This window comes from Synchiropus splendidus, chromosome 12 (genome assembly GCF_027744825.2).
Source record: "Synchiropus splendidus isolate RoL2022-P1 chromosome 12, RoL_Sspl_1.0, whole genome shotgun sequence".
Lineage (NCBI taxonomy): Eukaryota > Metazoa > Chordata > Actinopteri > Syngnathiformes > Callionymidae > Synchiropus > Synchiropus splendidus.
Genome location: NC_071345.1, coordinates 525,001 through 549,882, shown reverse-complemented (window position 1 = coordinate 549,882; position 24,882 = coordinate 525,001). Strand labels below are relative to the sequence as shown.

Here is a 24,882-nt window from a genome sequence, read left to right as displayed (position 1 = left end):
CAAAAGGCTGGTGAGGCCAGCAACGTTGTGTGGTTTGGAAACAGTGGCACTGAGGAGAAGACAGGAGGCAGAGCTGGAGGGAGCAGAGATGAAGATGCTGAGCTTCTCTCTGGGAGTGAGAGCGGGATGATGAGAGGATCAGAGGGACAGCACATGTGCTCAGGTGTTTAGGAGACCAGGTCAGAGAGGCTGGATGGAGATGGTTCAGAGGAGAGAGAGAGAGAGAGCCAGTACATTGGTAGATGAAGATGTTGGAGCTGCCAGGCAGAAGGTGGAGAGGAAGGCCACAGAGGAGACTGATGGAGGTGGTGAAGGAGGACATGAGGTTTGAGAGAAGAGGAAGCAGAGGACAGGGGGAGATGGAGGAAGAGGATCACCCCTGCAGGGAGAAGCCCGAAGAGAAAGAAGAAGAAGAAGGAGTGAGACCAGAGGGTGTGAGCACGTGTCTGCCAGGAACATGTGCATGAACTTGGTATACCTGCACTTGTGGGGAGACACACCTGGGGACCTTTTGCTATCTGGGCTTATTTGTGGGGACCTTTTGCCGGACCCCACAAGGTTAAGTTTCAGTTTGAGGATGAGGGCTTCAGAGTAACTAGGTTCCAGTCTGGTCCAGAGTCCTGGTTCAGGTCAGCCATGGGTTTTGGGTGGTTAACTTTAGGGGGAGAGGCTGGGGAAAGGGTGAAAGAAAAATGTCCCCACAAGACACAGAAACGTGGCACGGGTGCATGTGTGTTACAGCAGCAAGAGTTGCCCATTTATGATCAAATATTGATCGACTGGCTGAATCTTTCATGTCGGTGATCGAGGAGCTGCTCTCTCAGCATCAGTGATGCAGTCTCAGCACAGGACTCTGAACATGTTGAGGATGTGAACATGTGGAAGGTTCACCAGAGGATGGAACAGGCCTTCAATATTCAATCATGGCGAGGAGGAGGAGGAGGAGGAGGCTGCTGCTGGGCCGGAGCTGCAGTGTGGCCTCCTGCCTGCTCGTCTTGTCCCACTCTGGCGTCGTGGATACGCCTGTGGCCCTGGAAACGTCCTTCGCTCCCGAGCTCAGTGTGGTGGCCTCCGTGTGGTGACCCTGACACCTGAGACGCCGCCGCCTCATGGGCGCCGTGTTGGAAACACTCAGAGGTGTTCATCCACCTGAGGCTTGGGTTCCACTGGAGACCTCCGTCAGAACTGCTAAACTGTGGTGATAAAATGGCTGGAGAGCGAATGAGACTCGAAGGGGGCGCCACATGTTTTTCATTTGGCGTCTGGTACTTGCTGCTGTCTTCACCTCTGCCTCCTCTCTGTCCCGGTCTTCAGCGTCGCTGCGGTCAGAGCTGAACCACATCCACGCGTCGGCCATCGAGCACCTGAGGCAAACCCACCAACAGGAGTCGGCGGCGGCCAAGAAGGAGCTGGAGAAGACTGTGGAGAGCAGCCGGCAGCAGGTGAGAGGTCACGACGCGGCCTGGTCCGTCTGACACACTCGCGCTCACTTGTTCATCCCTGATGGCTCGTGGATCCGGGATCAAGAGGTCAGCCTCCAGGTTTAGATCTTCCTTGTGGAGTGGACGTGAGGCTTCCGTGCCTTTCATGTCTCAGCAGCTTCATGTCTTCGCTCATGTATTTTGGATCGCTCTGGGAATCAAGTGATTTGAAGTGGAGTTCCCGACACGTCCTTTAATTTCAGTGGCCAGGGGCGTGACGCCTCCAGTGGCGGACGCAGCTCTTGTCTCCTCAGTTCTAGTCCGGTCACTTCGAGTAGGTGTCCGCGGTCTTGGTGTCGGATGAGGTGGTCTCCTCTGATCATCTTAAAGTGTCTCCTCCACTTTTGAACTGGGAGGTGACCTTCATCTGATGAGCTGTCAAGGTCGCAGGTTGGACTCGCCATGAGGATGGATCACAGATCACAGGGTCATTCTCTAGGAGGCTTGAACTGTGTAGCTTTCTTCTGAGCCTGGAGTGGTGCTCCTCACCGTCGCGGGTCTCTGCTGAAGGAGACTGGGTCTGAGCCCATGTTAGAAGCCAATGAGTCTGGAGCACGCGACCAGAGGTCGTCACTGAGGCTGAACCCAACGTTGCTGAGAGTTCACCAGACGTCTCCGACACATGGCTCTCCTCAGGAGCGGGAGCTGCTGGGTCGGATCAGCGAGCTGCAGGAGGACGTGTCCCGGAGGAAGAACCACATCGCTCAGCTGGACCACCAGATCCACACACTGAACGAGAACATCAGCACGCTGACCAAGGAGCTGGAGCTCAAGGGCAAGGAGGTGCTGAAGATCCGGAGCGAAGCCAATCAGCAGATCAGGTGAGACATAGACTCTCAGGTGGAACTGTGAAGGGCGCTGTGCCGATAGTCATGACGTGATGCCTACAATTTGGGTTTGTTTTGATGTTACGCTTTAGAATTTGGAGTTGCCGTTTCCTCTGAGATGGATTCTTAAACGTACATTTGGACAGTTGACGTGAACAACACGTCTGATCGAGGGGAGGAATGGAGGAAGGCTGTGTCCCGTCTCTCCCCCTGACACTGGGCTCAGTGTGGCCTGTCCTCACTTGAAGTGATCGGCCCAGGACTCAGTCAGTGTCCAGCGGGGTTTGAGCCGCTGTGGTCGGGCGTCACACAGTTCCTCTTCTAAACCGGACACAAGCGCTGCCTCATGCTTGGTTCTGAGTGCGACTCAAACATGTGAGAGAGGTCAGCCCGGGATTCTTCCTGCCCTCGGCTCAGACGGGCCGGTGAGACGGTGGACGTTGTGTGTCGTGACGTGGCGGTTTAAAGGAAAACGGTGAGAGTTACTGGTCTGACCTGTAGGTCGTCAGCGGGCCAGGTTCACACCTCCCTCCGTGCCGCTGTGAGTCAGTTCAGAGGGGCTGTTGCCATGGGGCACAGTGAGGTTGCAGAAGGAAGCTGGCACCCAGCCGCTCGCCCCGTCATCTGGGTCACCAACAGCCAGGAGCTCGGCCTCACAAAGGCTTTGACTCTTCAAGTGGCGTGTTCTGGCTCTTCCAGACGCCGGCGGGAATCAGACTCTGGATGTTTTTGCTCCTGCTCTGATGGACGCTCCTGTGGGTCCCACCTCACCCTCATGGCTTCAGAGCATGGAGCCAGGTCCCATCTGTGGGTCAGAGCTGAGGTGGCCTGTGAGGCTCCACAGATGTTTGAGACTTGAGAGGAAATGAACGGCAGCCGAATGAGGCCAAGTCAGAGCCACTCTGGGGTCAGAAATCCTGCCTGTGCTCCTGTGTGTTGCCCCTGTGGCGCCAGCATCACAGCGCCGTGTTGGAATCAATTCTTCTGCCCCGCGTGGTGCTTGGGCGGCGTCCTCGTGGTGAGTGCATGCCTGGCTCGCCCCCCGCACCAGCACCCGCTCCCTCTCCCCGTTACGTAAGCCTCCGTCTGAATCCTGGTCAGGGAGATAAAAATAGCCTGGTAAATAAATAAAGAGGAAGCGGAGAGAGGAGGGTGAGATGTGCGGCCCTCAGGGAGAGTGAGAGGGAGACAGACAGTTCCTCCTCCCTCTCATCCCTAACTTCACTCATCCTGCTCCTGGTTGGCTCCAGTCATTCATCGCTCCACCAGCAGCCAGTCACCCGAGGTCGGGTCCCCTGGAACCTACTTCATCCACTTGTGTTCCGTCTCTGGCTCGCGGCATCTGGCCTTGGCGCTGCTTCTTAAAGATCAAGTCCCTTGCCCCGGCCGAATGTTCCCAGAGCAGAATCACATTTTCTGTTGGTCCCTGGTTGGACATCAAGCTCTTCTCCGAGTCTCTGACAGACAAGGTAAATGCCACTGAGGCTCTGCTCAGAGGACCTTACAAAAGTGGACAGATACTGACTGTAAACCGACAGACAGATCCTCCAGTGACTGGGAACATCCACGTCCTGTGACACGCTCTCACGAGCCCGTGACACTGCATATTCGTCTTCCTAGCGAGTGCTTCACTTGAGCTGCTGCAGCTTTGCTCAACAGCTTGTCATTGTGGAAGCACATCAGTGCCGACGGTCGCCCTCCTCCGCCTCCCGTCCCACCGTGTCTGTGACTGGCGTCTCAGGCCGTGTCTCTCTGTATCTGCCGCGTGTTTAACCTGCCCACAGCAACACCTCTCTCAGGTCCCACCCACCCCGATGCTCCGCCCACACCTGTGTCTTCCCCTCTTCCTGCCGACGAGTCTGGACCCAACCAGGGTCCACTGGGGGGAATCGATGTGTCACATGATCAGAGCGTGAAACCATCCGGGGCGGGAATGTTACGGGGTGTATGTTCTTGTTTGACTCGGCATCTTTGAAAGCCACTTCCCTTCTTGACGCGTTGACTCCGAGTCAGAGCAGCTTGAAAAGTAAAAGCAGTTGAGGGGCTTAGTTGAAGCCGGGGAGCATGTCCAGTGAGTGAGGGGTTGCGGGTGTCGTGTCGACTCATCTCCTCACCACGTCTCCTCAGGGCCCACGAACAGGAGCTGACCAAGCGGCACGAGAGGGAGATCGGCGAGCTGAGCGTGTCTCACAGCCGGGAGACGCAGAACATGCTGTCGGACTTCAACAAGGCCCAGGAAGTCCTGAAGGACAAGATCTCCGCCCTGCAGATCCTGTACGTACTTCCAAACACCGACAAACCATTGTGAGTCACTCTTTTCTGCCATCAAACGCCTCCCACATAACGTGAGTGGCGTCGACAGGATGAAGTCAAGTGGAAGTACAAGTTGTCTCCTGGGAAAACAGAGACGGGAGGATTTAGCCTCTCGTGGATGTTTTCATCTCCATGACAGTCGATACTTTCGTTCTCAGATCAGGTCGGTGCCGTCAGCGGCACAGCAGCTCGGCACGTGACTTTATACTGCACCTTCATTATCAAGGAGAGCGTCTTCCCAACGTTGGCGTGGAGGCTTGAGCTCGGAGCTCAGGAGGGTCTCAGACAACAGCAAGACGTCCAGGATCCTGGTTGTGAAAAGCAGAGACCGTTGTGAGGCATCCGAGGCAGCAGACAAGATGGCCGACTCCTGAGTGAAGAGGCTGTTCTGGACTCGGCGGCAGTGACGGGCCGCAGACAGGAGCGGACCCAGGAAGCCTGTCAGAGGGGAAATGCCAGCTGAACAAGGAAGGACAAGGAGACAGGAAGGGAAGGAAATGGCATTAAGAAGCAGGAAGTAGAAGGTCGATGGAAGTCATGATGAAGAGAGAGAAATAAAGGAAGGAAGGAAGGAGGGAGGGAGGGAGGGAATTGCTTCAGAAAAAGTTCAAGGGAGGTGTGGACAAAAGCTCTGCAGGATGAGCGGCTGGAGGCTCCTGGGGTTGGTAGCTGGGCTCCCTGCCACTGCCACCCTGGAGCAGAGAGTGGCCCTCCTTCCTTCCCTCTGGATATGTGAAGTCAGGAAACCCGGCACGTCCAGGTGATGCTGACCATCTTCCTGACCCCTCTTCACCACCACCATCGTGGTGCTCATGTTATGGCCCGCTCCTCTCTGGCGCAGCCTTCACTGCCATTGTCACTGTGTGTCACCATGGTGGCGTCACCATCTCGAGCTGAGCCGTCACGAACTGCAGCTGTATTTATCACAATCCTCTGGAAATAATTCACCACAGCTCGCGCTGCTATTTATACCGCAGCTCGTTCTGATGCCTATGACGCACTCGCCGGGCTGACACAACACTCGCACACACACACCAGTCATCGAAGGAGGACAGAAACTGGAAGTGTTCTTCCGGGTCCTGAGTTGAGCACCGTGCTCTGGAGCTGTGGACACGGTGTGTTCATGACAGGTGATGTGGTGGACCAGGAGCTTCCACACTCCTCGTGTCTTTGTTTGGATCCTCCAGCAGAATCTTCCTGTCCCGCGCTGCGTCAACGTCTTATTTCCATGCTTCAGACACGAGTGAGACGCCGAGTGTATGGGCTCCTCTCCGTGGTTTTCCGCCCGTGGTGTGTGATTGTAACCGGCACCGGTTACCGGCAGTAGAGAACTGATGTGCCACATCAGACAAACGCCCATCTGTCAACTGAAGGACGTCTGTCGAGTCTGACTCTGACTGGTGGCTGCGTGGAAGCTTCTGTGCCGATGTGAGCAAGCTGGACGTGCCACGCCTGCCCCAAGGCCTGGTGCCCGGCACCCTGAAGAAACCTAAGGGACATGAAGTTCCCTCTTAAGAGAACGGCTCTTGGGTCCCAGTGAAGAGGTCCAAAATCTTCGTAACCTATGTTCTGAGACACATCAGGAGGAAGAAGCAAGATGGCGTCATGTGCCTCTTTAGAGTAGCCACACTTGGTCTCCAGAGGCAGAGATGGTTTCCTGAAACCTTTGGTGCCGCGGAATGATGCCAGGCATCTTTGTGCTTCACCGTGATGAAAGCGCCAGCTGCACCAGCCCTGTGCGCTTCTTCCCTTTAGAAGAAGCTGCGCTGACCCCCTCAGCGATGCGGGCGCTGGGTGCCGCGTCTTCTCGCCATCTGCTCCGGCATCAGGACTTTTGCACCTGCAGAGGGACTCGTGTGTGCGGCTTGGTGCTCCAGTCTGATGGAGCTCTCTCAGCTTTAGCAAGCGTGTTGGACTCACGGGCCCCTGCTGAGGTCGGACCCAGGAGTCAACAGTGACCAGAAGATGTTGATGGATGCGACGATGCGCTGCTCGTCTTGTTTGTCATGTGAGACTGGAGGTAATGTGATGAACATTTCAGGGAGGGCTCAGAGGACGAGAGAGACCAGCCGAGTCCCAGCCGTCTCCACCGCTGACCTCTTTTCACTGTGCTGGCAGCAAAGCGCCGCCTGCTGGAGCGTGGAGAAATGACGTCAGCTGCGGATGTGCTCACTGGGTCAAATGTTTCCAGGGGAGGATTCTGCCAGTGGAGCGCTGTTGTTTTGCTTCAGCGCGCCTCTCATCTCGGAGCCAGCACGGCAGTTTGCGGGCCACTTTTCTGGGACAAATCTCTTCTGCGAGCACCAGACGTGTCTGAAGCTTTTTTTTTTGGGCGTCCTCTCCGGGGACCACATGGGTGACGAGGTTTCCGCCTCATTAAGTGGAAGCAGACCACACCCCCTCCTCCCGAACCCCCTGTACGCATGCTCCACTTTCACTGTCGAAATCTCTCACCTCCCCCAATTACACATAGTATGAAAGCAATGTTTTCCAGTGCAACGTGAACCTGCTGTGTAACCATGGCAACGGTTTCCTGCCTCACACTGCGTTTTTTCATCATGCTATTGGTCCAGAGAGGCTCTGTCTCTCCATCCCCTGCAGCGGGATTTTCTGGACCGGTTTTAGATTTCTGGGGATGAGCAGGACCAGGACTGAGGTGTCACTGGAATCTAGATCATGAGGCTGAAGGACCGGACAGTTGTCCTGACGTCACATCTCTAAAATGTTCTTGCAGTCTGGAGGGGACGGAGGAGAAGTTCCGGAACAGGGAGAGCCGTCCTGAAGACCTGCAGGTCATCGCCGAGCTGAAGGACATGGTCTCGGAGAGGGAGTCGCTGGTGAAGAAACTGGTGGTAGGTAAAGAAGTCTGTGCTTCTTCTTCTTCATCATCGGACCGTGAGCAGAGCAGGTCAGATCCTGGAGGGAGCTGCCCAGCGAAGAGACACAGACACCACAGAGGTCCTCAGCCGGGCATCTCAGTCCGGTTGTTGTGGGTTGCACTTGAACCCAAGTTTCGAGCTGGTGAAGTCCTCCACCAGGCCTTCTCCTCTTTCTGGTTCTGAAGAGCAGAACCTCTGCGGTGCAGCGTGGACGAGTCAGGACGTCCATGAGGTCCACTCGCGCCTGGGCCTCTTGAGTCTGCTAACGCCGCTGTCTCTCCACCAGGACGATAAGAAGTTCTACCAGCTGGAGCTGGTCAACAGAGAGACCAACTTCAACAAAGTCTTCAATGCCAGCCCCAACGTAGGAGTCATCAACCCTCTCATCAAGGTAGGAGCTCGACGTCGGCCTGTCCCACCACACACAGGGGCTCCACAACGGTCGCTTAGCAACGACGACATCCTCTCATCCCATCTCACCTGCATCCTCAGCGAGGAACCGGCAGACCTGAGCTTAGATCGAGTCCAGTCCTCAGTGTCCGAGCTCCCGTGTTCTGCTGTGATCCATCCAGTCTGGAAGGTGAGCAGGAGATCAGAGGTGGGGGCCTCACTCCCGAAAGCTTCTTGTCTCCAATGACATCATTGAGGGGCGGCTTCCCTATATGGTCGCCGCATCCTTAATGTTCCCCGAAATGAACCGCCGGCTCAGTTTGAATTGTGTAGCTCCTCAGCATTAGCAGGTTTCCCATTGTCAATCATTGGGAAGCTGAGTCATCCATGAGGGACCCTGAGTGGAGTGGCTGCTACCTGACATTTGAAGGAGCCAGTCGGTCCACCGGGGGATGGGGGGGGGCGACATAGACGACTGCCGAGTCTCGTGCAGGGGTCCAGGCGCTGGTGAGCGGGTGCTGGAGAGAACCTCTCCTCACTTCTGCTCATGATGTCCACCTCCTCCCGGGAGCTGCGAGGAGCGGTCAGTTGGCCAATCTGATGTCCGACAGCTTCATGCTGCAGATCAGAGCCCAGGCTTCAGTCATCAGGACGACCTTGACTCACTGCTGTCACCAGCCGTTGGTCCAGTCTGTAGCTGGGGGGAAAGGTGTGCGGCAGCGGTGCAGCCCGGCGCCAGGGGGCGCTCTCCCGTCCATCCTGACTCATGCCGCCTCTGTCTCTGTTCTGCTCTCCAACTCCACTCTGTTGTGTCTTTGTGTTTCCCTTTGAAGTTTGACCCCCGTGCTCCTCCTCTTTGTTTTCTGTGTAGCAAAAGAGAAAGAATGAGAAAGCAGCAGCCAGCAGATTCAGCAGCTCTCCTAGTCTCAGGGCGCTGGAGGCGGCCGGCTCGGGCAGCGGACAGCCGCCGCCGCCGCCGCCGGCCCAGCCCGGCCGCCTAGAGCCCATCCCCAACTCCCCCCTCCACCACCTCCAGCTCAACTCCAACAAACCTCTTCCCCCGCCGACCCCTCCCACCGAACCCAAGAAGTTCCTGAGGTGAGGCCTCCTCCGGCCCAGAGGGCAGCCGGCGCTCGCGCACACCGGGTCCAGTCAGAGAGCAGGGCCGTGCTCCTGGCACTCTGGTTTGCTCCCTCAAAAGCACGGCTGACTTGATGGGATGGAGCAGAGAGTGGGACAGAGCAGGTCAAATCAAGTGGTGGTTTGCAGAAGTGAAGAATTCATAAATGAGAGTGGCACTTCCTGGTGTTGGGGGAGCAGCTGAAGGCATCGTCCCTGATCTCTGACTGTGAGGGTGATGGACTGAGAGCAGAAACTGGCCAGTAGCCGTAAAGAGAGAGAGCGAGGCTCCGGCTGAAGTCGACGAAGAATGATGCCCCGTCGTTACTTTCATCTGTAACTACTGTTGCAGCCTCAAACAGTGCGAGTCAATACATCAGAATATTAGTCGTAGTTAGTGGTCTACATAAGAATATCTGTGTTATTTTTGGGGTCTTGTTTCTAATACGTGTTGGACTTGATCAGAGAAACTCTGGTGTTCAAGGGCTGATAGTGACAGAAGTATCATGGCCATTCAGCTGCTGGTGTTGCTGGTGAGTGAGTGAGCAGAGCTGGAGCATCTAGAGTTGCTTGACTCAGCAGTGCTGGAGGTCAGACGTTAGCCAGCCTCACGCATCTGTCAGTTGGCGTGGCGATGGTGAGGAGCGAGAGGTCGGGCCCAAGCTTCACGCAGTGGCTGCGGGACGCCAGGCGCGCGCGCGCACGTCTTCTCTGTCCGCCGCAGGTGGGAGCATGCTGGAGCTGCTGCAGCGATGTGTCTTGTTCTGCTGCGCCATCCCATCCTCACCCTCACCGCCGCACTCCTGCATGCTGAGCTGGACTGTTCTGTGTGTGGTGGAACCTCTCAGGTGCTTCACGCGCATGTCATCCGATGTGCCTGACGCTTCCGTCTCCGTGAGAACCACCACCGCCGCCGCCGCCCCCAGAGGTCACGGGCCGGCCGCCTGCATGAGCTGCTGAGGTTCATCGCTGCAGGGTCTGAAGGGCAAAACACGAGACGCTTTCTCACTGTGATCAGACAAAACAAAACAATGGTCCAGCTGAAGCGCGGCCTTACCTCGATGCGAGCCTGGACAGCTGTGCTGCTTTACCAAGAGACACCAGGAGATGGCAGTGTTGTCAACACGACAATTCCAACCGACCCGCGCCACGAATAGACTTGTAATGATATTTTAATTCCAAGTACTATTCATTATTTAACGTAGAGGTCAATGACGTTTAGCTACATAGCGCTTTGCATGTTTATCCAGCAGCCAAAGCGTCACCCCCTCACTCCAAGGTTTGAACAGGATTTTTCATTCCTTTTATTCGATTGTTTTTGTTTTTTTAAGTTTAGAAATGTTGTCTTTCAAATTCAGTTAGGTTTGATCAGTTTCAGTTTTGGTATTGGGGTGTTGGACCAAGGTTGAAATAGGTGGCAAAACCCTCAGTCATAAGAGCCACAACAACAGACCGCATGTAAAAACCATGCATCACGTGCGGGAAGTGACGTCACGGACGCGGCACCTGCCGACCCCTGTGGTGAAACCAGATCCATTTGAAATCATCTCAAAATGCTTCTTCATGAAATAAACAAAGGACGGTTTCGCTGCAATTTCAGTTCGTTTTGGTTCGTTTTGTGAGCAGACAGTGTAGCTTTATGAAAAACGCTCCTTGTTATTTTGATCAGTCAGTCAATGGAAACGATTTTCAGTTGACTGTGGTAGTGTCGATTCACACACTGGTGGCACTGGGCTCCAGCGGAACCGTCGGGAGCAAACCAGGGCCAAGTGTCTTCATCAGCTTAGTGGCCAAGTAGGTTTTAACATGCGGGGAATTTGTTTGTCAGGTAGGAAATAGAAGAGTATATTTTCTATTATTCACACTCACAATAATAATAATAAGAGTAGAAATAAAAAACACTGTGCAGACTGGAAGTGCAAAAAGCAGAAAAGGACTGAGGTGCGTTGAGTAATTCAGTGTTGAAGATGCTGATGGCTGAGGGGAAGAACCTTGCTCAGGGAGGCGACGACACAAACACCCGCTCGGTCACAGGCCGACCTCTCCACCCAAGTTCATCAAGTGACGATTGGGATTTAGAATGGTCCCTTCTCGAAATGACCTGAAATAGAAATGAATCAATAAAAGAGAAACCCGAGGTGAACGTGGTCCCGGTGTTTGTGCTCCATTCTGGCTGATGCTGAGCGATAAGTGGTCCTCTCTCTCCTCTCTCTCTCTCTCTCAGCCCTCCTGAAACCAAGGACTCTGCCATCGACTCTGCCGACGTCCAGCGTCAGGAGTGGTTCGCTCAGTACTTTTCCTTTTGATTGACCACCAACCTGCCAACAGGAGGATTCAGCATGTCAAGCAGAACTTTCAAAAAAAAAAAAAACAAAAAAAAAAAAAAAGAGGGAGAACAATCCAAACTCTTTGTTCTTTATCGTCATCCATCCGTTCGATTCACTGTCCGTCGCTGGAATCCAACGCACAGAACTTGATGTCATTGGTTTTCACGCTGAGCTGGAGTGGAGCGGTCTGATGGTTTTCTCTCAGATTGTTGGACTGTGGACGTGTCTCCTCCGGTCGTACAGTGACGATGATCATCCGTATCTTTGATGTTTCCGTTTCCTTACTTTCTGATCGGCTTTCCTTGGAAGTAGACGACAACCCAGACGCTGGTCATCATGCTGCTAATGGCCGTCGGTGGACCACAGTAAGACATATATGTGTCAAGGCTATACGGTAGGTGATTGTGCTCTCTCTCTGTACGTGGGCCCACGCAGCATCATAGAGTAGGGGCCGGGTTCTGGTCTCAGGACTGTGGGAGGTTTGTTCCAGCCGCGTAGATGTCTCAGCAGATTTTGCTAGAATATAAAACAAAAACAGTTTGTATGGTCGTCTGTCTCAACACAGATATAATGATGTCTCACCGATTTTAAGAACAAAAATAGCATATTTTATATTTATATTATAACGTGTATGCTTAATAAAGGATTCTTGTGACATTTACGACTCTTGTCTTCCTTGTCCTTCCAGTTTCCAGCTTCCCACCGTGCAAACCATGGAAGATTTGCTTTGAGGTGGCGACAGTCTCATTATTACCACGTCAGCGGTGAACACCTGTCAGACCCACGCAGTGATTCGCCATGAAAACATGTGCGATAAAGTGGATAAACACATGATGCATGATCTTTTACTCGAGCATTTTCCCTGTTTTCAAAAACACAAAACAAACAGTTGACATAAACACGGCGCAAGGGGAAAGAAGATTCTGAAAATGACGTCAGGGCACATCAAATGAATAAAGCCCGACAAAATGGAGGCAAAATCAAAGAAAGAACACTAGAAGGCGACCGACGGGAATCAACCGGTTTGGCGGAACATACTCCGTCTTTGACATTCAGAGAAGCTTTGAGAGACTACTGTATACACACATATACATATATAGATCTATCTCATTTCCAGAACAAAAGCAGCTTCTCGTCAGTAAGCGAGTTGCATCTGTGTGTGCGTCACTTGGCAGTAAACACAACTCACCAACGGGACCGAGGTCGTCTGGACTGTGGTGATGATGATTTTGGAGTCCGGTGTGAAGATGAAGATGTATGATGAAATGCGGAACCTCTGGACCGGAAAGTACCGCTGAAGTCCAACTTCCTTCTAGATGTTACTATTATCACTAGTTTGACAGGTGTCACTGCCTGATGCGTCCGCCGGAAATCCCGGGACTGGAACCGGAAATTGCGCATGTTTCACCAACTGACCTGTACTGGTAAAGCGCATGCGTCCATGGTTATATCGCGCACAGGTGATGAAGTTTTTTAAAACGTTTTACAATTTTTACTGCTACAATCTAGATTAAGGGTTAGGGTTAAGTCTGTGCAGTTTGGCTGTGACAAAGAAATAAACCAAAGTATCGCTTGCTTACCGTAAACCCGTTCGTCGGTAACTTCCTTTCTTCAGCACCATCATTTCCGGCGGACCACATCAGGCAGACGGACCAGATCGTGCGACGCATGAGCGTGAAAACGTATAATTTCCAGATTTTACTGTTAAATACAGACTATTTTGACAACTATTCAAATTTACGCGATATAACCGCTATACACCATTCGTAGACCTTCCGCATGCGTGTTTCTAACATCCGGTTCCAGTCCCGGAACTTCCGGCGGACCTCATCAGGCAGGCGGACCACATCGGGCAGTGACAGTGACAACTGTCTAAAACCTGCGAGTCCGCTCCGTGTTGGACGCAGACAACATGGCGGTCATGTTGAGGACGGTCGCGTCTGTCACTGCGGTCACCGCTTGATGACGTGGCTGCACCGGAAGATAAACAAGCGCTGACCCACTTCCGGGTCACCTCCAGCATGGCCGCCACAGGAGCCGGAGCCGCCGCCGCCGCTCCCAGCCGCCTGGTGCAGTATGTGGTGGTCCGGGCGGATCTGGTCCGCCAGCTGTCCTGGCCCCTGGGGGCCGTGATCACGCAGGCGTGTCACGCGGCCACCGCCGCCGTCCACCTGCACTACTGTGACCCGGACACGCAGCGCTACCTGGAGGACCTGGACCACATGCACAAGGTGGTGCTCGGGGTAGGTTCCAGCTCCGAGCCCTGACTTGCACCGGGAGTGTGGAGGAGAGTCGGGCGGCTGCAGTTAGAACCTGAGGAAAAACTGGCCTTGTTTTCAGAACACTAATCAGATTAGAGAGCGTCAAGCTAATATCGGCGTACAGCAATGGTTTCAATATATTCCGTAACACCTGGGTTTAAAATCAAGCTCCTCTGCACCAGGGCTCTCCGACATCCGTAAGACTTTACGAATCCAGAGGGAAATGCAGTTTGTAACTTCACATGCTCTGTAAACGACACAAATATAAATGTCACATATGAAATCCCAAATACTGTTTTCATGGTGATGTGGGCTGATAGGTGAATCATAAATGATATCATAATTTAAATGACTGTTTGTTTTTTTTGTCACACCCTTGGTAGTTATTGTGAAAGCTAGTATTGGAGAGGAACGTCATTCATCATCCATAGTGAATTCAGAAGTGTGTGCTGGACCCACCCAGAGGGGTCACACGGAGCCCCTGGAGCAGCTGGCGGTTGCTAAAGGCTTGGTGACCCCAGATCTATCCCTTGCACCTCCTCTTCCTCCTCCTCTGACCAAGAGTTTACTGGGACACTGCTAAATCTGCCAAGCTCCCTGCTAATCCTCTCTGTGCTGTGTTTCCTGAAGGCTCCTGATGAGGCGTCGCTCTGCAGCTTGTCTGCAAGTCTCACCCAGGCTGGAGTGGCTCACAAGCTCTGGGTGGAGCAGCCGGAAAACATCCCCACATGTCTGGCTCTGAAGCCGTGTCCTAAAGAGGCGGTGCAGCCGCTGCTGCGCAAGCTCCAGCTCTTCAAGTGAGGAGCCTCCCAGGAGAACCAGGAAGCACGTCGGCTGTCGCGTCGTCAACCCTCGGATTCAAGCTTTTTATCCATTTCTGTGAATCATCTGCCCTGTCCTTGTTGAGCCTGTGAACCAGGAGAGGAGCAGGAGTCACGTCAGTGTTGGCTGCTCCTGCTGGCGGCGAGTGAGCAGAATGACCTTCTGACCTCTGACTGACAGTGTAGATGCAGCGTGGCTGAGACAGTAAAACGGTGTGGAATGGGTTTGGTGTCTTGTGAGGCGTTCTTGTTCATGGTTTGTGAGCGGAGTCTCTTGCCCTCAGTTTAGCTTCCATGTGGGAGCCATCGGCTGCCCACAAAACTGTGTGTTACAGTTCAACTTCAACATCCATCGTCACGTTTGAGCTGAATATTCCGTCAGGAAAGACAGAAGAAGAATCATCAAGATACATGGTCTGTTTCCGCGCTGACTCAGCTGCTTTGAGTGTGCCTTGCTTGAGGCTGTGTGAAAGGTGAGGAGCCGCACACTTCCCTGCTCCGTGGCTTCAGAGGACGGCGTCATCAAGCCTCTCCAGACAGAGAGCCTCCTCTCACCTGTGGAGTGAGCCACAGCTCCTGGCTCAGCTCTTTCTTCTCCTCCTCACTGGAGATCTGAATGAGCTCGCTCCGTTGTGCGTCTATGTTGGGGGGGCTCTGCATGTGCACGTGTGTCCTTGTTTGTGTGCGTGGAAATAGTTGAGTCATGATTCCCACTGATTTCGAGGGCGTGTTCTCGTGTCATCACTGCTTTCAGATTGTGTGTTGATCGTTTACCTGTGAGAGGGAGGTCGAGGTCCAGTGGTGGTGAGGTGTGTCTGCTCCCCGACACACACACACACACCTCAATCTGTCATAGGTTCGTTGTTGATCAAAGCGCGTGCGCATGTGACCGCGAGGTCAACGACTCGAGCCTGGTGCGTGCGTGCGTGTGTGTGTGTGTAACGTGTTGCGTGTGTCCGGTTTGTCCACATCCCGACACGACAGATTTCTCAGAGAGTTTCAATGTAACATCGAAAATGGTTTTGTTTTGACGCCGAGCGGCGGCGGCGCGCTCCCGCGGCGGGGGCGCGCGCGGCAGCTTGGCGCGCGCGCGCTTGCCTGTTTGTTTGTGTTGAGAGTGGAAATGGCGGAGAGCAGCGAGCGGAGCGACGAGTCGGCTTCAACGACGCCAGCGGGCCGCCGCTGACGCACGGAAACCCCGCACAAGTCACACGAGGAGTTGCTTCCGAGCCCCCCGGTGCTGCTGGAACCCGAGTCAGGCTCCGGCGGAGCGGACTTTGGCAGCCCGCCGCGGCTGTAGCAGGCGGGTTAGCTGGCCGGGCTAGCCGCGCTGCGCTAGCAGCCGAGAGTGGTGTGTTGCCCACGCAGCCTTGTTTGTCAACACCAGCGGCGGGTCCACCTGCCGGCCGCTCGGCTGACGCACAACTTTCAGCGGGTTCCGAGGCGGATTCGCAGCCCGCAGCGGCGCGTGTGAGCGCAAACACGTCCGGGCGAGCTAGCGGTGGATGAGAAGTCCCGTCTGCTGGAGGCGAGCGAGTCAAGTGGGTCACGGCGAGCACGCTCCACATGGAAGTGAAGCAGCCAACTGGTTCCGGCCCTCGCTCCTCGGGATCGTCGTGAAGAGGCCGAGCGGACGACAGCACAGGTAGGCGAGTCGTAGTGAACGCATGACAACACGTCAGGAGGGACGTGACGCAGGCCTCATGGCCGCGCCGCTGTTGACAAGGTTACCGCCGGTGCCGAGCTCCCCGCACGCCGTCCCTAGCGTCCACACCACTCGGATGGACGGTTATGTAAGGCGGCCCCGGTGGCCTGAAGGTGTCGCTGATATCTGACTCACCTGGAACCCGCGCTGCGCACTTGGTTGGCTGCATGAAACACGTCTGTGAAACCGCTCGTGGTTCTGTGGATGATGGAGCATCTATCACCCTCAACACACCACCATCGATGAGGGTCGTGTTCAGACCCTCGAGTGGTCAGTCCATCCGTAACTGAGCAGGTCCTGTCCACGGTCTTCTCACGCGTTTATCATCACGGGATGAGCTCCAACTTTTCATGGGTGAGTCACAGTAAACGGCCAGCCTCCGTCTGAGGTGCGGGCGCTGGAGTTGCACTGTCACGCGTTCTTTGACGGCTCCATCTGCTGCTCGGTTCTGCCGTTAGCGTTTGTTTTAGATCGGGAGCCACGACAAATGCGCCGGACATTCTTCTGAAGTTTGGGGTCCGGGCCAGCGTCAACTGTGAAGCCACTTTTCCCTGCGAAATACACAAACATCAGTCCAAGTGAGGGCTGCGCCGACCGATAGACGGACGCGTTTGTGACGTCATCACGACCGGCCGTCACGCGAGAAATGGAAGCCGATTCTTTTTTGTGTGGACTAATAAAGGACACCTAATCTATTTAAATAAGATTCTATTTAGATTTATACATGATGAGAAGTAGGATTACCTTTTGATGCAACCATGTAAAAATGACAAAACAAAGCAGGCGTTTCTCTGGAAAGCTGTTGTGATGCTGCAGCCCTGCCTGCGCCACCTGCCGCTGCAGGTCTGCGCTGTGCGGTTGATCCCTTCCTCGTTCTTTGAAAAGGGAATAAAAGTTATTGTAGCCAGCACTTCCCTGCCTCTTTATTGCTTATTTATTTGCTTTAAAAGTGCCTTCTATACAGTGTTGTTCACTATTACTGTTTGTTTTAATAGCTTTGTGTAATGAATCTAAAAACACTAGTCACTTCTGTGTGTAATTTAGTTGAGGGGGGGAAAAAAACCCAATAGACCTGTTTGGACTGTGGGGAAATTGGCATTCGCTATCAGCCAAAAGGAAATGGTGAGTGGTGCACCCCTAGTTAAAATCGCATGTTGGGCACGTGGACAAGCGCAGACTGTGTTCCGGTTATCTGGGAAGTTGGAAATCTGAGCTGGGATAGACGTCTCCGCCGAGTTCAGTGTGTTCCAGTTATCGAGGTCGGAAAAGATGTTGACCTACGCGAAAGCCATACTAAGCACGTGCTGTCCCAATATAAGCGGCTTCTGGACAAATACGTTGTACGTTTACGTTTATGACAAGAAAACCAGCAGGATGAAGAGCAAAGTGTTTGGTGCCTTCTACGTCTTGTTCACTTTCGGGGAAGCCATCTTGGATTGTGAACTTCTGGCTGGGAGATCCAACGTTGTGCAACGTCGTCTGGAGCTGGGGATTTCCCAGTTCAACTGGAATGCACCATAACTATAGCCTGCCTAGTGAATCCAATCCTCCGTGACGAAGGGTGGCGCTACATCCGTCAGAAGCAATAAAGTGCCGATGTCAGAGCAGCACGAGTGCCTCAGGCTTCTGCATCAAAATAAAGCCATTTCTCCTGCTGCTGGGAGTAACTTTGTTTTCTTATTACGAATCTCAACAGGGGTCGTGTGAATATGCACTGAGTCATTTCCAGTGCTTAGACGAAACCCTCTGGTTTATTCATGCCACGTGTGGGAGATTAATCGGTGCATTTGTCGTCTCAGTGTAGATAATTCAGAGTCATCTGTCTGTGTTTTTATGTTTTCTTGACATTGCTAAATTGCGAGACTGTCTGCAGTTATAGTTTCTCATAACAGTTTTTTTTACCAGTACGACTGAGAAAAAAGTAGCAATGTTCAGTCGGGTTTTCTTTGAATTTCATTGTAAAATATTCACTGCATATTTATGGTGCAGCACGACTCTAGTAAGCACCTAGCTAACGCTGTTTTATGACATTATTCTGGAGAATTTCCAGACACACACTTCACATTTGGAGCCAACTTTTGAACAACTGAGCAAACTTTGATAGTCCACGAGTGTCAATGAAGTTTTGAAGTGAAACTCTGTTAGCTCTGCAGCACAGACAGTCCAACAAGGATCGTCATTCTGTCGTGAAAGTGTGGTCGAGTTAGAGGCGCATCAGGTTTAAAAACAACTGGAAGGTGTGCTTTTGACCGGCTTCTTCGCTGTGAGGAGCACCAGGCTGTGAGCAATGAATGCACCAACATAGATCTGTAGTGTATAGAAAGAATGTGACTGAATCCATGTGATCGATTGCCAACACGTTCTAATGGCTCACGAAGTTGCACTGCTGACCACTCTGCTTTGACTCGTGCCGCCACTTCTTTCCTCCCCGAGTCTGAGCAGTTACCTGCTCCGGGTGGTGACGTTTGACATGCGTTTGTTGTGTTCCCACTGTGCTTGGCAGAGCGTCTTCCTTCTTCTTTTCAAAACCGTACCGGTCCCTGAAGGTGCTGCCACCGGCCGCCATGGTGTCGTGTCTCTCCGCTTCAGAACTAGTGGCTGGAAGCAGAATTAGAGCATGTTGGGTTGCATGAGCTCAATGCTTCGATATGCAGATGTCGTTGCTTTCTGAGAAAAAACCAGCAATACATGTAATCATGCCATTGATTTGATGTCAAATAACGAGTAGTATGCAAAGCATCTCTGGAGTGAAGAACATCCTCTCGTGCCAGCTCAGCTGTCTGAAGTTAGAATCTGAATGGAAAGATATTTGTTGAATCGTTTTGTTTTCATATTCTGCTGCAGCACGGACCAGTGTTCCGTCGATTTCATTGTAAAAAACGTAAAGGCTCAGTCGCTCCTAACGTCTGGCCGTTTATAAATAGAGTCAACAGCCACCTCATTTCACCTGATGCTCTGTTCAGAGGGCTGCCCTCATACGTTAACGCCGCTGTTTTAGAAGCTTTTCACAGCTTTCATCTTCTGGGGAAAAGTCTTGTATCCACTTTGAAATGTATTGAGTGTAAATATTGACTGCACTCGGGTGAGCGCAGGCTCGCTCTTTCAAGGCTACAGGTGGATTCACAGCCGCACGATTATAGAGCAATTGACTTGATTCCACTGAGGTGTAAAACGCAGAGCAAAGAAATGGTGCTGTGTCATTTTGTTTGCCATTCTTGGATGTCATTCAGCCTTTCTTCCATTCAAAGATGTTTGAGCTTTGATATCGATGCTGTAGTGATGCGCACTGCTCTTCAAAGGACAAACACGAGAATCTGGACAAGGAACCCGTGATGACGTTGGCGTTTCTGTCCAATTACGCTCGTGGTCCTAGACGTTAAATCCATGAGTGCCGCGTCAATATATATGATATGCAGATGCCTCTTTGTTCCAGTATTGTGTGTATGATTGTCCAGTAACATGATGACGGATGGTGATGATCCTGATAGTGATAGCACTTTAGCAGCACAGCACAGCAATCACTGCACATATGCTGAAACAGTATCACATATCAACAAATACACTTAAAATGTCCATGTACAGGGTGCGATATTTACACACAAACAGGCTTTAGGAGTCTGTATTCAGGACGAGGTACACACAGTCACGTATACATGACGACAAGTACTCACTCACTCACTCACTCACTCACTCACTCACTCACACACACACACACACACACACACACACACACACACACACACACACACACACACACACACACACACACACACACACACACACACACACACACACACACACACACACACACACACACACACACACACACACACACACACACACACACACACACACACACACACACACACGATGAAGTGTACCTACACAGATACATGTACTGAAAGACATGCACTGGAAAAGTGGGGCTCCACTCTGTGAGGACCGGCGTGCCAAGTGACAGGGGCGGGAGATGCCGGACATGCGGGAAAACACTGGGCCAAAGACTGCAGCAGGCATGTGGAGGGGCAGGCTCGCTGACAGACAAGCAGGAACAAACAAACACACTCGGGGAGCCCCCCAGGGGAAGATTCATCCACCAAGGTCTCACACACACACACGCAGCACTCACGCCAGGCTCAAGTCGTTCTCCATGGTGACTTGGAGGATGGATTCCAGTGAGGTCAACCTCATTATTGTGTCCATCTCCGCACGTCTGCCAGTGCAGCGTATGGAAATATAGTCATCAAGTCTTGATAGAGGAGGCGTCCAAACGTCTCGCCTGAACTCTCCTCTTCTCCTCCTGAGAAAGTTGGAAACCCGTCAGAGGTGAGCCGTTTCCTTCTGAGTTGCTGTCCTCCCCGTGTGTCTGTCAGGTGACCAGGCTTCTCGTTGAAGAGTGAAAACAGGATCAGGGGCTTTCAGGTTGAAAAATCCACTCTTGTGTGCTGCGTCTTCAGCTTCCGTGTGGTCACTGAGTGTCCTCTGACCCTGCTGTCTTGCGACGAGACGCTCGCTCTGATTCAAATATTTTGCGGCACAATACCAGCTGTAAAGCTCCCCACCTGGCCCCTCAGGTCGCTGGGGTCACGAGGGTCATGAGGCAGAGGAATCTTCCCTGTTCTTGTGGTTAGACGTTGAACGCAGGTCGTTTGATTGGAAGCAGTTCTCCAGTGGATCATTCTTGACTTCCCATCGAGTGGAAGGTGACCTTTGTTACCGGGTTGTTTCACAGTGCACATGCTTCTGCTGCACAACAACGCTGTTACAACTCAAGCCACGACAAACAAACCTGTGTGTGTATTTGATGACAATGAATTGCAGCTGGACAGTAGAAAGCCAGGGCTTCTTAACCTGCTTCATCCTGGGGGCCCATCTTTTCCAGGACAGATGGGTCCAGGGCCCATTTAAGGAAGAGAACTGATCACTGATTTCCGATTTCAGAAAGACTGAGTTCATTTGTGATTTGTCTTCAATAGCCATATCCACTTAAACAAACCAAAACCCTGTGAAACGACATGAAACCATGTCATCAGTGCGAAGATATTTGCCATGGAAAAGTCCAACCATCATAAACGCCACAGACGATAAGGAGAGTGTAAATGAAAGTATTGACAAAAAAACTAATTTCAAAAACCGTGAACAGTTTTCATTGTTGGGGGCGCCATCACTTCCTTTATCGTATTTCCTTCTCAAGAACTTCTCTATAGTTGGTGACTATCACAGATGTGCAGCTGTCAAGTCAGTTCAGTGACTCACTGCTGCCACCATACGTGGCTCATGGAGTCAAACTGAGCGTCTCACGGCTCAGAGGTGGGAAACAAAAGACTTCTCGGAGGCGCTCGCGGCCCCGCCATGGTTCTTGGCCCTCTGGTTAAGAATCTCTGGTACAAAGGCTCATTTATGCTCTATGTTGTCTGAATCTGGACGGCGCCATCTGTCCGTGCTCTGCCTTCATTTCTTCTGTATTTCTGCACATGGCCACAAAGCTTAGGGATATGGGCCAAACGGAGCAGCACCACCAGAAACCACGCAGGGACTGCCTTCTGCGTAGCTCTAATGTAGCACGGAGAAGACATGACAATGGCGGGAATTCTCCGTCCTCCAGTGACGATGTGTTTAACGGCCTCACCGACCACCTCCTCCTGCAACGCTGCCTCCGTTTTCTTCTTTTGTGCAAGAGGTACATGATCAATACGTCTTCCTCTGTTGCCATCTTGGTTTTGGAGTTTGTTGTTGTCATAAGCTTTTAACTCTGGGCTGCTCTCCCTGGTGGATATATTGGTGAACATAGAGGCACGTGATCAGCGGCTGAATAAGGAGGGGTGCATTGTCCTATTCAAAGGGAGCATTAAGTTGTTGCTGTAGCCGTTAGCCTGCTTTGACGTGGTTGCTAACCTCAAGCATTCTTTACGGTACGACTTAGCCAGAAGTTGTTCATATATACTCAGTATCTGTCAACCCCTGTGGAGTCTGTGAGGTGCAGCGAGCAAAGCAACTGAGCTGCAGTAGAAGTGGAACCTTGTTGAGTTGCGTATCACTGTGTGTTGGCTGTGCCGGTGGTGTTTGAGCACAATACTGTTTGTGTTAGTCAGAAACCTGTGCCTCATGTCGTATGCTCGCTATTATGAGGCTTTTCTAATCCGGGCCCTAATCTTTTGGGATTTTTATTTAAGCCATGGCTTGATTCATTCGGAGGAGAAATATTTCAGTCAGTTAGTTTCAGTTTTGAATACATCATGAGTTGTGATGGGCGTTAACATTTTGCATCGTCTTTGAATTACAGGAAATCTTCCAAGTTCTAACAACACGCAAGATGTTTTGAAGCCTAAATCCAACATGAATCACTTGTGGAGATGAGGCTAGCAAAAGACGTTATTTGCTGTTGAAGGTGTTCTCACGATTGAAGTTCTGACCTGTCAGCTTTTTAAAAGTATCTTCAGTCTTGTCAAGCTTTTAATACACACATTGCGTTTGTTTTGTTTGCTTTCAGTTGCCGTGGAAAGGTTCGGAAAAGCATGCTGATATTCTGCCAGTCAGGTTTCTGTTTTCCTTTGATGGCTAGATTAGCGAGATAACTTACTTCACTAACCACAACTCATGAGGAATAAGCGCGTCAATGGTGGAAGGCCGGTGTTGCCCTCTCCGCAGCCCCCGTCACTGATCTCTGATTCTTCAGACGCAGATAGCCACTGGCGAGAGCGCAGCCGAGTCCCAAACTTTGAACTGAGTAGCTGAGGCCTCACTCTGAACTCCTCTGTTATCTGGGCTGCATCTTAACCTAAAGGGGCCCGAGGAATTTCCACCTCGGGTTTGACAAAGTCCTCGGAGCCAATAATCCACCACCAAACATGCTCGCTCAAACCCAAACTGGAGGAATTTTAAACAAGCGGCGCAGTGCTGTCATTAACCATGGCTTTATTGATCCATCCTCCCACTCTGTAATGTGATGTGTGTTCAGATAAGGCTTTGTGGGAATGTGGGGCAGCTCGTCATGACAGATGAGGATGCGAGTGCATTTCACATGAAGCTGCTCAATGTCAGGGTGTGAGACTCTCTGACTGGCACAGCGAGTGTTGGTGGTGTTGCTTTGAAGAAACGACCATTTCTCTGCATTGTGCAAAGGTGTTTTTCTCACTCTTGGGACAAGTCGAGGCCATGTGACGGTCTGCAGGTGAAGGAGGGTTCGTTTGATTTCACCCCTCTTGGCAAACCTGTCGCAATGATCTGTTTCAGGTCACCATGTATCCTGTGCTGAAAATTCAAACACTATCTGAAAGCAAAAAGCATCATTAGCAGCGAAGGCTTCTGCAGTAGGACCGTCCAAGCGCACTGACGGTTCACCTGTGTAGACCTGCCTCAGCGTTCTAGAGCTCTGCTGGTTTCTAATGAACCATGAACGCTGTTTCTGACAGTGGAGTGTAATTGGAGAGCTCTCCAATTATATGTGACATGCACATGAGTATTGAAGGTAAAACAACACAAAACCCGTAACCGCGTAGCTGCAGCGACTGAAATGGAGCGGGACAAACAGAGTGGGGTTGCCATGCGATTTGGTGGATGTTTATTATGCTAGGAAATGAGTTGGAGCGCGATCTTATTTAGTTTGAAGTTCTGCTTTGTGGCTTTCACATTGTTAAACAGAAGTCTCAGAACCACAATGCAACTGTCGGTGAGAAACCACCCGGCTGCTCAATGCCCTCGTCAGTTGGCCAAGATATATATTTTTAAAGATTCTCCAGCCATCAAATCAAAACAAAGCTGTGTGATGGGGTGAAGGTAGCCTCGGATTCAGAACATTTTACTCTGGCAAAACGGCAATATCACTGTTATTTTTGTTAAATGCTATAGACTAATGTGCTGTAATTATTTATGACGGAGTAATAAAACTCAGCTGCTGCTGTTGAACATTACCCGAGAGAATTTGTTCTGTCCTTCACCGCTAACAACATTTCAGCTTTGTTTGAAGGAGTATATGCAATATAATAGGAAACTGTTGTTTGTCATGTTATGATTGCTATTATTTGAAAAGCAAAGTCAATGACGTAAAAAAAAAGTAAAAAATATGAAACGATCTAAACATTAACTTTCTTTGACAATGACAATGTTCTTGACTATTTATGCAACATTTTAGAAAAAATAGTACAAACTTCACCACATTGGATATTTGGTATTATTCTGTATTTGGCCAAGCATCTTAAATTGTATTAGGCTTCTGCCACAAATTTTCAATTCAGTGCATCTCTGTATATTACTTATTATAAATTGCATCCAACAGACATCATGCAATTGAAAGGTTGTTATTCACATTAGCGTTGAGTCTAGATTTGTACATTGTACTGTGTAGTTTATAATTTAAAATAATGTGTCAAACGAACATAGATCATAGATCAAGGTAGTGTCAGGCATGTGACTGAGTGTGGGGACACTTTACTGCATAGTTTTGATGTGAATCTGTGTATGTACGTATGTTGTGGTTCACAATTGGTGTCAAAACTATGGACACTCATCGACACAAAGCTTGGCCCCTGGAAAGCCTCGGTGTTTCTGCTGGAGATAGAGCTCATTAACGTAATATTCTGAAGAAGTCGCTTGACTTCATCTCTTTCTAAAAACGTCAGTCGTGCATCTGCCAATAAAAACCATCTTAGGTGGGGAACTGTTAGTTTTGAGCTGGTGAGTCTAACATCTGACAAAATTCCAGTTTTACGACAACATGACTTGGTTAGCGGTCCATGTTTCATGGCAATGGATCAAATGCC

The 24,882-nt window shown here is 51.4% G+C and overlaps 3 protein-coding genes and 1 long non-coding RNA gene across 12 annotated transcripts in view; 3 read left to right on the top strand and 1 right to left on the bottom strand.

Annotated features, from left to right (window-relative positions):
• Positions 1 to 11,993, top strand: part of fam184ab (family with sequence similarity 184 member Ab) — a 60,749-nt gene extending 48,756 nt beyond the window's left edge. For 2 of the 3 annotated variants that reach the window (XM_053880230.1, XM_053880228.1), the window contains 7 exons: positions 1,315 to 1,442; positions 2,118 to 2,302; positions 4,436 to 4,582; positions 7,356 to 7,473; positions 7,787 to 7,891; positions 8,762 to 8,988; positions 11,234 to 11,993. In XM_053880230.1, coding sequence (XP_053736205.1) covers positions 1,315 to 1,442; positions 2,118 to 2,302; positions 4,436 to 4,582; positions 7,356 to 7,473; positions 7,787 to 7,891; positions 8,762 to 8,988; positions 11,234 to 11,315 — 992 coding nt within the window. In that variant the 3' untranslated portion in view covers positions 11,316 to 11,993. The remainder of the gene's footprint in view (positions 1 to 1,314; positions 1,443 to 2,117; positions 2,303 to 4,435; positions 4,583 to 7,355; positions 7,474 to 7,786; positions 7,892 to 8,761; positions 8,989 to 11,233) is intronic. The other variant, XM_053880231.1, reaches the window with a different exon arrangement.
• Positions 9,714 to 16,775, bottom strand: LOC128767891 (uncharacterized). 4 transcript variants are annotated; one of them, XR_008416193.1, is made up of 5 exons: positions 16,259 to 16,775; positions 12,917 to 14,784; positions 12,526 to 12,752; positions 11,416 to 11,852; positions 9,714 to 11,327 (listed from the first exon to the last, which is right to left on the bottom strand). It is a non-coding gene; the product is annotated as an uncharacterized LOC128767891 (long non-coding RNA). The 4 variants fall into 4 exon arrangements; XR_008416194.1 differs by having other exon boundaries at positions 12,917 to 13,844; XR_008416192.1 differs by lacking the exon at positions 16,259 to 16,775 and having other exon boundaries at positions 12,917 to 13,844; positions 14,057 to 16,237.
• Positions 12,123 to 14,651, top strand: ptrhd1 (peptidyl-tRNA hydrolase domain containing 1). Its single transcript, XM_053880232.1, has 2 exons — positions 12,123 to 13,579; positions 14,228 to 14,651. The coding sequence occupies exons 1-2, from the start codon at positions 13,358 to 13,360 to the stop codon at positions 14,396 to 14,398; spliced, it is 393 nt and encodes a 130-aa protein (XP_053736207.1). The 5' UTR covers positions 12,123 to 13,357; the 3' UTR covers positions 14,399 to 14,651.
• Positions 15,526 to 24,882, top strand: part of ncoa1 (nuclear receptor coactivator 1) — a 48,305-nt gene continuing 38,948 nt past the window's right edge. For 2 of the 4 annotated variants that reach the window (XM_053880224.1, XM_053880226.1), the window contains exon 1: positions 15,916 to 16,063. Coding sequence is in view for 1 of the 4 variants with exons in the window: in XM_053880223.1 (XP_053736198.1) it covers positions 15,924 to 16,063 (140 nt within the window). In the remaining 3 variants the exon portion in view is untranslated. Of the gene's footprint in view, positions 16,064 to 24,882 lie in introns of all 4 variants that reach the window. The other 2 variants (XM_053880223.1, XM_053880225.1) reach the window with 2 other exon arrangements.